Source organism: Atractosteus spatula, chromosome 6, assembly GCF_055471065.1.
Source record: "Atractosteus spatula isolate fAtrSpa1 chromosome 6, fAtrSpa1.hap1, whole genome shotgun sequence".
NCBI lineage: Eukaryota > Metazoa > Chordata > Actinopteri > Semionotiformes > Lepisosteidae > Atractosteus > Atractosteus spatula.
The window spans coordinates 52,920,085-52,933,690 of NC_142711.1; the positions used below are offsets into that span (position 1 = coordinate 52,920,085).

At 37.4% G+C, this 13,606-nt stretch overlaps 1 protein-coding gene across 2 annotated transcripts in view; it reads left to right on the forward strand.

Annotated features, from left to right (window-relative positions):
* lmbr1 (limb development membrane protein 1) overlaps positions 1-13,606 on the forward strand; it is a 72,596-nt gene that overhangs the window by 47,021 nt on the left and 11,969 nt on the right. For both annotated transcript variants that reach the window (XM_088918350.1, XM_088918349.1), the window contains exons 13-15: positions 3,396-3,469; positions 3,702-3,792; positions 6,210-6,276. In XM_088918350.1, coding sequence (XP_088774476.1) covers positions 3,396-3,469; positions 3,702-3,792; positions 6,210-6,276 — 232 coding nt within the window. The remainder of the gene's footprint in view (positions 1-3,395; positions 3,470-3,701; positions 3,793-6,209; positions 6,277-13,606) is intronic.

Consider the following 13,606-nt stretch of genomic DNA (forward strand, 5'->3'; position numbering starts at 1 on the left):
AGAGCTATCCATTTGATAACCATCTTAACCCGACATGTTCCAGTGTTTTCTTAGTTGTTCATACACTGTCTACAATTTTTGAAAGCAGTGAAATCGAAGGTGAAAGTGATTCCTTTTTTTTTAGTGCTTCTTTTGTGCTCCGCAGAGAAAATAAATGCCACTTAACTCAAAATAAGCCCAAGTACCTGTGTGTCAGGGTTTGTACAGCTTTCCAAAAAGGAAAAATATGTGAACAGATGGAAAGTGTGTGGGTGTGGTTGTAGTAGGCCTGTATGAAGAATAAGAATCCAATAAAGCAAGAGCAGTTCTATTATTATTATAAGATCTAGCAGTAGGATGCAGAATAGTCCTGCCACATTAAAATGAGCAAGCTGAACAATAAATTTGTACATTTTTCTAAAGTACGGTTTGGCATGTTTTATAAATATTAATATTATGCAAAGGCACTTTGAGAAGCCACCTTTAAATGCGTTATATAAAATAGTTTATTATTATGAAACTGCCTATGTCAAGCCCTGCTTTATGTAGGCAGTTTTATAATATTAGCTATTACTGCGTGGTAGTCTGTGCTTATGTCTGTTGTTTTGTAACAATTTTATTATCTCTGTCAATTTTTCTCCCTTTCATTTGTCAGGACCCTGAAGTGGCAATAATACCATTCAAGTGTTAGCATCTATGTCATTATCTGTGTCAGCCCTCCATAACGGTTTAGGATTTCCACTTTAAGACATCCAGAATCAATGTAAACCATTAGTATGTTTCACATTTGATTGGCCTTATTAAAAGAAAAGGTATCTTCTAGCTACCAAATGGGCTAAATGGTCCAGGTGGTATCCTCTGGTTTGTAACATTTATGTCCTCATGACAGAAACTCCCTTTGTTAACAATCACAGCTGCACATACAGAAGGCACGTTGACATACAGCTTTAGCAGTGTACCCAAAGGATTTGTTTTTCAGCATCTTAATGGCCCTAATTACCAAAATTACAAAAAAAACTCACAATATTGAGACAATCAGCAATCCCTTGTCTTTTACCCCATTTAAATACTAAGGGATGAGCTTGGTGAGAGAGAGAGAGTAAAGAGTGCAACCAGCCAAAATATTCTAAATAATTATTCTCTTATAACTGCATTATTGAGTATTGCATTGCCAACAGGCAAAGGAGGTCCAGTGCTACTGTAAGTATGGGTTATTGAATGTCTAGTGAATGTGGAGGTGTAATAGTTTCACAGGATGCTATAATCTCATTGAATTGCATTGCTCCTGTCTATCACTAGTTAATGGCGGTGCTTCCAGTATTTTATTTCCTTAATGTTGTCTAGGAAACCCTGGAATTGTAACCCCACCCCCCCCAACACACTTTGTGGTTCCACAGCTATGCTGAAGATGTAAAACAAGAAACATTAATTTGACATAAATATTAGACATGTTAGAAATGATAAATATTAGATTATCGTGGCCAGTGCAGTGGTTAGCATTGATGCCTCGCTGCACTGAGACCCGGAGTTCAATTCTAGAGGTGCTGTCTGCGTGTGTTTTCTCCCTGTGTTCATATGGGTTTCCTTTAGGTGTTCAGGTTTCCTCCCACAGTCCAAAAACATACTAGTATGTTATTTAGCTTGTTGGAACATTGTGGTGTGAGTGTGTGTCTCTGTCTGTCTGCCCTGGGATGGACTGGCATCCTGTCTAGGGGGGCCCTGCCTTGCTCCCTTTCCTTGCTGGGATAGGCTTTGGCTCCCTCACAACCCTGCATTGGGTAAAATGGATTAGAAAATTAGAAAATGTTAGAAGATGGATGGATGGATTAGGATAACAAAGCGTTGAGGCCTAATTGAAAAGAGACCTTTCAAAGCTTTGTTTTTGGCGATGGCAAAACTTTTCTTTTAAAAACATTTCTTCATTTCCCTTTCTGATCTGATTTTAAGGCTTTGATTGATGCCTGAACCACCAATATTAAAACAGATCCAACAAGTCTTTGACCTGCCACAACCAAATTACAGGAGCCGCTTTTAGCATGCTTCAGTGAAAGATTTAGGCTGACACATAAAATAGTTATTTCTTTTAAAGTTTCTTTTAAGAAAGCATGGGCAGCCCTAACATTAACATTACCTGTATATGATGAAATCACTTTCCTTTGCCAATTACCTGGTAAGTTGGAGAGCTGAAATATTCAAATGGTGTTAATAAGTGATCTTGTGTGCTAAGTCTCTTAATGCAGCAGCTTTCTAATTTAATTCCTAAGTAGCAGGAAGACGGCTACATAAAGACATGAAACAGCCTGTTGGAATTTTTCTTTTTTTCCCGCCTGAAACGGAATGAAATGCCAACTTTTTTTATGATGATGGACTTCTTAGCTTCGTGGAGGCAGTTCAAAAAGAACTGCCGCATGTTGATTTTTGTGGGTATCGTGGATATTTCTGAATTTGCAGGTTTTAATGCACATTCCCCTGAAAAGAAGTGAGATAATGGTGTAATATACACTGAAAAAAGAGCCAATAAACCTAAGAAAGCAAATACTTTCCACATAATACCACAAATTGTGATTTGAGGTTTTATTTATTTTTTGTTTATTAGACACTAAAATGAAACACCAGCAAATGCCCCAAAACCCCTTTAGTTTCCTATTAATGGATTGTTTTTGTAAATTTTGTCCTGAAATACAGTTTCTGTATGCATTGATGTTAAAGCATTTATTGATTTGATTCTGTTGTCAAAATGAGGCAGTTCCATGCTGGATTTGTGGAAGAAACACTTTAGTTTTCCTTTTACAATAAATATATACTTAATTGTTTGAGTTTTAAATGTTTTCTGGAATGACATCAGGTTACATAGAATCTTCTGCATTTTTGCTTGGCATTGCAGTGATTAAGCCGTATGATTCTGTTGCAGACTGCAGTTGTGTTTATACCAAATAAATACATAAATAATATTTGGTTTCAATATCCTTATTTAAGCTAAATCACAAAGTGACTAGCCTAATTATCGGGGGTCAATGACTTTTATCCTTCAAACCCTTGGTGTTATTTTGTGATACTACAAATGTAAGTAATACTGGGATGGAAAAAATTGTATTAACAAACCTATCACCAGATACTGCAACATGTGTATGCAGAAAATAAAAAGTTTTCATTTTTCAATTCACTTTTTGCAAATGCTATGCTTGCTGAGCTTTACAATCTGGAGAGCTTAGAAAAGGAATACAGAGATTCCTAAAATACATTTAACTTAAAATAATTAGCTGTGATATAAAAAGAGGGGGTACTTGTTTCTAAGTTTAGAAAGAAAAGTAGGTGTGAGGTTGTGGGATCACAAACATTGTATGTTACAAGACAGCACGATAAAGCCCAAAAGATTCAAATTTAGTCTTTTCACTCATTTGTTTGTTTTTTTTCAGGAACGGGGCATAGGAAGTGCATCCCTGTCTACATTTGGTTGTGTGGGAGCAGCACTTGAGATCATTCTGATGTTGTATCCTTCTCTTTCAATTCCACACTCCTGTCTGTTAACAGGTATTCTAGGACTTTGCATTTGAGCCGAGGAATGGTTTGTCCAGGCTCTTCCGGAAATGCTGTTTTGTTTTTGTTGCTCTTTGTCTTTTTTTTTTTTTGAGGAAGCCTAAAAGAAAGCTGAAAGCATAGACGAGACCTTCACATTCCTCTTAGCCCTATAGAAGGTGTTTTGTTTTCCTTAATTCTCACAGCTATCTAATGGTGTCCTCAGTCGTCGGCTTCTATAGCCTGCGCTTCTTTGAAGGCCTCACTCCCAGGAAAGACGACACAACCATGACAACGGTAAGGTAGGCCCAAGGTGCTGATGTATTTGGGCCTCTTTAGCGTTCCTTTTTCTTGCCCCTCCAGAAGAGCTCTCTTTCTTTCTTCAGTAATTGGCCTGAATGGCTCATTTGATCTAGCCAATATTTGTTTGTGAGCTGCGTCAACACAAACTGGAAGATTTTCAGAAAGCCTGAGGAGTGGGAAAAGGATGTGCTCCGTTTGGCTTGCATGGTGCCCATTCAATTGTAAATAACCTCTGGATGGTGAAGCTTGCTAACTAGCCATGACAGTCCAGTGAAAGGACTTGTCTACAAAGGAAAGAACCTGGTAATGAGCAACTTCAGAAGTACTAATTGCACAATCTGTGGAATCTATTTACCCTGAAGAGGTGTGTGTGTGTGCCTGTGTGCATGTGTTTGTGTGTGTTTGGTTAATTTTCTCACCCAAGGGAAGACCTACTAAAATGCAAAGATACTGCAAACTGAAAGAAACTGTAATGGTATTCCAAAAGCATTCAGAGTTTCCACCATGGTTATTAGGCATAAGAAATATTTTGTAGTCTTTCAGTCAAAACCTATAAATAAACATATTTACATTGAACATATAAAAGCATAGATTGTAACTGTATACCTGTAGAATAATAGTAGAAATTAAGAATATGTAAAGATGACACACATACTGTATGCTTAACCTGATACAGAGCAGTCCAAATATTATATTGCATTGTTGTATGCGACACATTTGAGGTTAAGCTAATCAACTCCATTTACTCATTTGATTATTACAATGGATAGCTCATATATTCTCAGGGGGGAAGAAAAAGCTGCCAAAAGTGGCAAAACCATAGAAATATTACTTCAATGTAGGACAAAACAAAAAATCTCAAAGAGAGTAGCTGGAAGACTGACAACAGTATGGTGACATTTGTACGGAAAAGGACAGAAACAATTATTAAAGACTAAAGACCGTGAGGTTTGTATACTGTAAATGCTCATGGCCATATACTGTACAAAAACCTGGAATCTTAGAGCCTCAAATGGCACTTTTTTTTTTAAAAAAAAGAAGAATATTGGTGTGAGTGGTACAAACCAAATATAGCAGTGTAGAAAAGAGCTCTGTTACCAGTGAAAAGCAAGTCGGTGGGAGCCTAATGATTTGGGGTTGCAGCAGGTAGTGGTTTGACATTTCAGATAGAAGGGAGAGATCAGTTCAGACAAATAGCAGTTCACCCGTCCCCCCCCCATTGAGTCATCAGCTTGGACTGGACCAGTGTTTCAACAGGGTAATGAAACGCAACCATTTTGGGAGGTTTGATTGGTCATCTTGAAGTCCGGGTTGGAACCCAATAGAATATTTAAGTTTAACCTAAAATAAGCTGTACGATGCAATGAATGTTAATTTTGTGAAGGTGTTGGGGGGGGGGGGAAGTGCACAGCACTATGTACTGTATACATACAGTATATGTTTATGTGTGAAGTGTTAGCCAACTTGTGACCTAGCTGAGTTATCGATCAAGTTATCTTTCTTAGTATGTTCCGGCTGAGATGTGAAATATGGTTTGTAGCTCGATTTGTACCAGATCTCTGAAGGTAAGCAGAGCTCAGAGACCTCAGGACAATATTTGCTGCTGCAAGTAGTGCAGGTGGGTCAGCAGGTGGCACTCTTCCCTCTACACCAGAATTGGCAAACCAGCACCCCAGTTTGGTGTGCAACACTTTGCTGTTGGAGGTGCCATCCTCCAAATCAGATGTTAAGTCGGGGGCCTGACTACATGGTCATTGATGAATCCATGGCACTTCTTCACCTCTGTGTTTCGGGTAAATCCCCCAGTGGGCTTCCACATTGTGGTCAACATAATTACCCCTTAATTCCAGCTGCTGAAGCCATTTCTCACTTCTCCACCTGATCTGCTGGGTAGTGGGGCTGCTGGTGTCTAGTGATCCACATCACTGCTGCTCATCCAGGTTCCCTCCTGCTTGTAGAGTGCTTTGGAATAAAATGTGCTATATATATATATGCAAGGAAGCATTAAATTATTACTGCCACATTAATTAATGTGGGGCAGAGCGGTGGCACTGTGGCTAAGGATCTGCGCCTGTGGCTGGAAGGTTACCGGTTCAAATCCCGCGGCCGGCAGAGGAATCCTACTCCGTTGGGCCCCCGAGCAAGGCCCTTAACCCCAACTGTTCCAGGGGCGCCGTATAAATGGCTGACCCTGCGCTCTGACCCCCAGCTTCTCTCCCTGTCTGTGTGTCTCTCATGGAGAGCAAGTTGGGGTATGCGAAAAGACAAATTCCTAAGGCATGAAATTGTATATGGCTAATAAAGTGATCTTAATCTCTTATTAACTATGCAGTATGCACCTGGATGCAGTTTAAGAGCGTTGTCTGAATGTGACTTTAACCGTTAAAAGGATTTTTTTTTTGTTTCAACAGATCATCGGGTGTTGCGTGTCCATCCTGGTGCTTAGTTCTGCTCTTCCAGTGATGTCTAGAACACTGGGTAAGTTTTAGCCTTTGGGCTTGTTCTCCACAACATTCAAACAGAGCGACGAGGTGGTTGACTGCCTAAACCAGAATTTGTAAAGAAATAATAGAAATACTCGGGGGGGGGGGGGGAAGCAAAAAAAAAAGACAAGACACCTCTGATCTAAACTATAGAATAAATTAATACTCATGGACTGAAAAGGTTCAGCGGAAAAGGTTCATATTGACTTTGTTTTCTTCTGAAGGTCATGCTTGGAAAAGTGAAAGCTTTGCTCTATACAGTAAGCACAGCAGGTAATACATTATATAAAAAAACAGAATTTGATCATTTAAAAGTTTACAGGATTATCAAAATTTAGTGCTACATATTCCTATTGATTATTCAGATTAAACTGTTGAAGTTGACATCTTGGTAGCTATTGTATCACATGGTCTAAAGCACAGTCCTTGCAGCGAACATTTTGGCACTGCAGGTTCAGTTCTGCTGAGGACAGCTTTTGTTTTTAATTGCACAGACAGATATTCTCCTCAGTTGGGACTGTGGGAGAACTGCCTTCTCAGCCTTTCTTGGGTAGCTGTTGTTCGTGGCTCACAGATTTGCCGCAGCAATCCGATTCATTTTGTGGACAAGACACAGATTGCAGTCTCACAGCACCACTGCAGACTTAACTCTTTGAATAGGTCTCCTCATGAAATCCAGAACCGATTAGATCCTACTCGGAAATGGTGTATGCAGTGTGGTTCATTGTGTATGAAGGTCTAAGATGTAAGACAAGAATGTTGGGGCGAACCCTTTAAACTTGAGCGCGCACACACACACATATATGTACACATTCCGTACAGTGTATTGTGGTTTGTATGAAAATAACAACTGGTCTGATAAATTTCATGGTTAAGATGGAAAAAATAGTTTCAAACGTTAACATTCCGGAATTAAAAAAAATACTAATATAGGTGAAAAATGAATGCAATCACATTTTAATTTTTGAAGAGAAAAATGATTTCTTTTAGAACCCTTTGATGAATTAGCCAAAACATTTTAAAATAACATGTTGATGTTCTCCACACTGTATGATATCTTACTTTTCCTTGTGTTATGTTGATGTTAGGGCTTATTGGTCAGAAAGTAAATATTAAGATGTTACTTGTGATTTTTGTAATTAATTTAATAGTTTGATAAGTATTTTTCCATCCATGCAAGATTTCACGTCCTGTGGGTACTGCATTAGTTGTGTTACTTAATTTTGAAAAGGACATTTGGAAAGTTTCTGTATACAAGGTCATATTTTCTGCACCAGGCATGGGTGTTTAAGCTTGTATATTGTTTGGCGTATGATATAACGTACAGACTGGTAAAATAAAAGGTAAAACAAATCTCAGTTAATCTTCTTTTCTCAGGATAGGTCCTGACCCAGTGTAGTGAGCCAAAGAGTTTTGAAAATTGAACTGAAGATCAAAGGATTTTGTGTTACACGTATGCAGATTTATGGGAAACGAGTCTTTAACACAGATTTGCAAGAGACGTGAAGTAGATGAGAGTAACAGGGAAATGATTTATATTAACAAGTTCAAAATTCCTTAATAGTGTAGTGCTGAGATTTGGAAAAAAATTACAAAAAAAAAGAAGAGATGGAACAATTAAAATGACATTAATAAACGCACAGACACAGCTGTCCAAACAGAATTAATCGTGTGTATTGGAGGAGTACAGTGAGTCATGGGGTGTTTTACAAAATATCAACATGTGCTGCTTTACAGGTTATGCCCGGTGGCACTGAATAGATGAAAAGAAATAAATGCGTTAAACAGATTTATAAAGCCTCTTCACTGTATGCAAAAAAGTCCGCTTGGGAGAAAAGAAGGGAAGCTGTGTTTTAAATGTGATGGGAAAGGTAAACTGCGGAATGTTAATGTTTAGCCTTTGCACAGAGAATTAACTTGTCACAGCATATACCGTGAATTCTTCATGCGAGTCAAAAGATTTGATATTAAAAGAAATCTAAACAAACGGTAAATGACTGTATCTTTCTGGAAGATTTTAGCAAATGTCAAAAGACTGTGTAAACAAATAATTATGTATTCTTAACAAAGTCTACAAAGTAATTTTGCACTTATTTCTGTATAGCAAGATGGCTGCTCTCTGACTATATTGTCGCTGGCAGTCTACTATCCGTGACTTTATGCATTTCAGTGTTGACCTTATCTGGAATCATTTGGAACTGATTCTAAACTTGCATCAGTTCGCTTGCAGTTTTTGCACTCATTTTAACTCATTCCTTGGAACTGCTCTGCCTCCCTCCCTCCCTGTAGACAAAGTCTCGCAAATCTCAGTGACCTTTCCACTGACAAGTCTGAGGTTTGCTTTAGAGCAGCTGAGTGGCTCTTCCAATTCAAGCTCCCTCTCAGAATGTGTTCAGGCTATAGCTCATAGATCGCTGGTTTCCATTTGTTTGCTGTCATTAGCCAACTGTGCCCTGGGACTTCTGTGCGCTTGCATGCAATTGGTCAGACAGCTCCAGGTCTTAATGTGTTTTAGGGGTGTCCTCACCTTACAGAAGCAAAAAGTGTTGCTAGCCTCTGGGATTGCATTAAAATAATCCCACAATCCCTTGCCATGGAGAGATTGTACATATCAATTTGCTAGAAAGTGCAAGGAATATGAGTTGGCTGGATCAGTGTTTCCTAACCCTGCTACCATGGAGCACTCCCAGGATTTTGTTTTCCGTTGCTTCTGAAAATGTTTTCAGAAAAATGAAAAATATTTTCATTTTGCTTTAATTAGATTGGTAACACGCAGCAAATAGTCACATAATGATCTGTGTTCTCGTTTTAAAGGCACTTTGACGTTCCACTTTTTTCCACTGTTGATTCTGAAGTTCACTGGGTTGATTTTGAGTGTCACATTCCTTTACTGCAAGTCAGTTTTTGTCACTGCTGTTCCAAACGATATTTTTCCAAAGAAGAGTAACTACGTACCTTCCCAGGTCCTGCCCTGGCTAGCTTGAAGAACTGGACATTCTTCAAAATCAAAAGTAAAATGGAAACTAGAGTGTAGAAGTGGATACAATGTGAAAGTGCATTTAAAAGTGAACAGGAAACATTTTCTTATACAAATCATTGTGGGAGGCTGAAGTAAGCTTCCCAGTCATGTCGATCATGCTGATACCCGGGTTTCTTTCAAGAAATAGTTGGATGAAATCCTTGGGTCATTTAGCTACTAATTATGAAATAGGCTAGTGAGCACACTGGCCTTTTCTCATTTGTTACCATTCATATGGTCCTTCAGGAAATTATTTATGACAAGTATGACTTTGCTCTGTGCAGTGCCATTACAATTATAGAGAGAGTCTCATTTTTAGAATTCTTAAGCAAGATGCATTATGAAATCTATATTTTATTTATAATTTGGGTTATTAATTATTAGCTGTTAATTGTAGGGCAATATACAATACATGTATGTCTAGTGGTTATAGTCTTATTTTTTCATCTTTCATTTATGGAGAGTATTGAATATTAAAGGCATGCATGGAATTTTTTAGATAAAGTCAATTTACAATTGCATTCAATTATGAATCTAGGGTATGTATAATTTGGAACCAACTGTATGTTATGAAAGCATGTAGAACCTCATTCTATGTTTAAATGTGGTTTGTTTCCTCAAATATGCTTTTAGCTGTGTCCAGCAACAACCTCTCCAAATCACAGCATTTTTACATCCTTATAAAAAGAGAAAACCGATATGAATTCATGCTGCCATTAGCTGAGATGAGATAAAGGCACAAGCATATTTCTGTAAACAGAAGCCTTACTTCAGTGAAAAAGACTGGGTGATTCTAAAGAGATTGCATTTTGAAAGCAATAAAAATGAATGGTCTCCTTATTATACATTTGGAGAGTGGACGTTTTGTTAAGGGGAAGTCTGAGCTTTCGAAAGTTTATACCTCCATTGTCCTGAAACGGATTGTGTGATGTGTCTGAAGTCTGATTTTTTTTAGAAGATTGAATAAATGGTCACAAATTGTTTGACTGTGCTTTCAAGTGATTTTTTTTACTTCTGAAAAGTAAATATGATATGAAGAGTACTCTTTTACACAGCCACTCAAAAAAATTCTGAACCTTTTTCTTTGTGGCACATGCCAGCACTGTTTACCTTTTATCAGATCTCTTTAGATGTGGCTAATACTAATACATATATATAAAGTTTTTTTTTCCTTGTCTCGTTGTTTTCTTTTGAATTTCGATGACAGAAATGTATTTAAAACCATTAACCAACAGTAGAATTAATTATCATATCAATGCCAACACCTGGTGGAGCTCTTAAAAGAGACATCTGTAAGCAAAGCCAACTGTCGTCATTGTTGACACGAAGACCTTTTCAGAACTACATGGAACGGAGTAAGAAACTTACTGTGTCTTTGAAATTATGTCATTGCAACAGCAACCAAACAGTATTCATCCTTGTCTGCTTTTTTTTTCAAGAAAAGATTGTTTTGCAGTGTCACCAAGACAATATAAAGACTTTCCTTTTAAAGTAGATTTTTTTTTAGTGGACATTTTCCAAATCGTCTTAAGTGCCAGTATTATGCCTTTTTTTACTTAGCTTGAAAAAATCTTTTTTGGAAAGGAGGTGTTTCCCTGTTTTAACTCTACTTAAAACACAGAAGGCCCCACTGAAAAATGTACTTAAGTCAACAAGTACTGATTAATTTTTAACCTACACCTTTAAAACTGCTCTATCACTGGGGCTCTTTTAATTTCAAGCTCCAGTAGCTTGAATGAATTTATCTGTATTCATTCCAAGATGGTGTTATGAGTGATGTCATATGATTTGCTTTCACAAACAATTTCTTATTTTTAATTTGAGCTGCATGTATTCCATTAAGTTCAAAACCATTCTATTGGAAATTAATTTTGCCTGTGTTACAGTAAGGATAGCCTATGCTATTGATTTTTTTTTTTATTTGCCCTGGGACAAGCAATTTTGCTAAATGCCTGTAATTGTAATTGTAACTTTTTATAGCCACTGGAAGTTTAGATTTTTAAACAAACATCAGTTAATCTGAGTAGTACCTGGGGGCATTGATGGACACTGTTGCTTAAATAAATTTAGCAAAAGCTAAATTATTTTTAAGGGCTATGAAATACATGAGATATGCTGGAAATATTTCTTCATCTAGCTGTTAAGATACAAACAGCTGCTCACACTGTCCAGCAGTTGTCTCTCCACTGGTCAGCTGTGTTTCAAAAACCCATCCTTTGAGATTGGCTTAGTAATTAATGTGTATTAATTCTAGTGTGTGCATGAATTACAATTCTAATTCTATTTCTATGCTGTGGTATTTAAACTGGTCAATAATTCTTGTCTACCTTATATTGTAAAGATGGGAAGCTGACCAAAATCCACAATTTCAGTATAAGCATTCCTGTTTTCTTGATATGTTAAATTAACTGAATGTACAAAATATCTTTACAGTTCAGACAAATCATAGTTTGTTTTACTGACAGGATTTTGTGTGCGGGAGTTCAGTTTTGCAAGTAGAAAATGCAAGAAGAGTTTGTACTTTGCACGTTGGACAGTCTCGACAGTAGAGAGGCAGCAGACCCTAGACAAAACCAGCATAAATAAATACAAAACATCAGGGTGTTGATAGCTCAGCAGGCAGCATATTATCCTCTGTGACAGATGGTTTTAAATTGAAGACCTACGCAGTCTAGTAAATTCCCAGCATGGAACTTGTAGAAGCTGTTCTGGTGAGAGAGTGACACTTTTTAAGTTGTATGAGAGATGTTTCGTGTTCTAGTTAGCAAAATTACTGTTCTGGTATGTGATCTCTTTGGGGAAAGGGTCTGCAAATTCTGTATACTGTGTAGCTAATAAATTTGAAAGCACTGTGCCACAAGCTTGGACTCCCATCAGACCATCGTCACTTCTGAAATCCATTTCATAATAGTTTTGTACGATTTTTGAAGTGCCTTAACGCCTATGTTATAATAGTATAAAACCGCATCATCCAGGTAGTGCTACACATTGGTGGTGGTAGAGGACAGTTCCCATTACCTGTAAAGCAGGTGGAATATCCAGAAAAGTGCTATATAAGGGTAAGGACTTATCCTTACTCCTTTGTTAAAGTTGCTTGCGAGTTTGGACTTCGAAGAGCTGGATAATATAGCTGGTGCTTGTTTTCCCATCCTTTTCTGACTTTTTATACATACAGTATATTCATTCTTTGGTGTCTAGACAACAGTGTACAAGCACGTAGTCAAGATTTCTGAGTCAAGAAGTTGTCCAAGAGTGGTTTCTCAAGGTAACGTCAAGATTTAAGTAACAATGTCTCCTAATGCACAGGCTTGTAATTCATGAGTTATTTGTCTGTTCATGGTGTCGCATTACTTTGATAGTAGTGATATAGCTTGTGGGGCACCACAGACCATTGCTTATGTACTGCAGCACAACATAGTGATTCTGGTAACTGGTTTGGAGCAGTAATGTTATCCTATATAATATACTATTATTATTCATTGTGCTAGTTAACTGTTAAACCAGAAACATTGCTGTATTTGGAAAGATTTTTTAAAAGCAAAAGGTGAGGAAATAAGTTGAGAAAATCAGTCAGTGCTGCATGTGCCCGAGGGAACAATACTTCATGTAAGAGTTATGATTTTTCTTACCAGGAAAAAGATTATCTGGTTAGGAAATGGTCTTAGTACTACTACTACTACTACTACTACTACTACTACTACTACTACTACTACTACTACTAATGGTCTTACCAACTAACTTTGTTCTCATAGTAGATAGTAATAGTGAGATGAATTTGAATGTAGAATTTCAGAATAAACTGGTTTCTTCCAAAAACAGCTGAAACGTGTATGATAAAACTAAAATAGTTTTTTAAGGCCAAGAACATTCATTGAAAGTACTTCCAAATCCTTTAATTGAAAACTATTGGGGCTTTGCTGTTCAATGTTATCATGTAGCATTAAGCAGGAATTAAAAGCTATAGGATGTGCTCTGTATGAAGATGCAATGGCCCTTTTTATGATATTGTTATTCATAGTATCTGTGGTTCTGCCAGCTGAGGTTTAGGCCCAAATGTGATGTAGTTCCGACAGATTAAGTGTACACACACACAAAAAAAAGTTGAAGTAATCTTTTTTTTTTGTTGTCTGACCATGAAATAGAAAAAAGGCTCTTTATTCATTCTGAATTCTTGTCCAGACTTTGTGGGGGAGTTAAGGCTTCTGCATTCAGAAAGAATGAATTGTCGTTGGCAGTTTTAAAGGAAACCAACGTGAGGAAAAGTAGTCACTAGAAGCAGTTTCATTGTAGCTCTAACGTGCAAGAT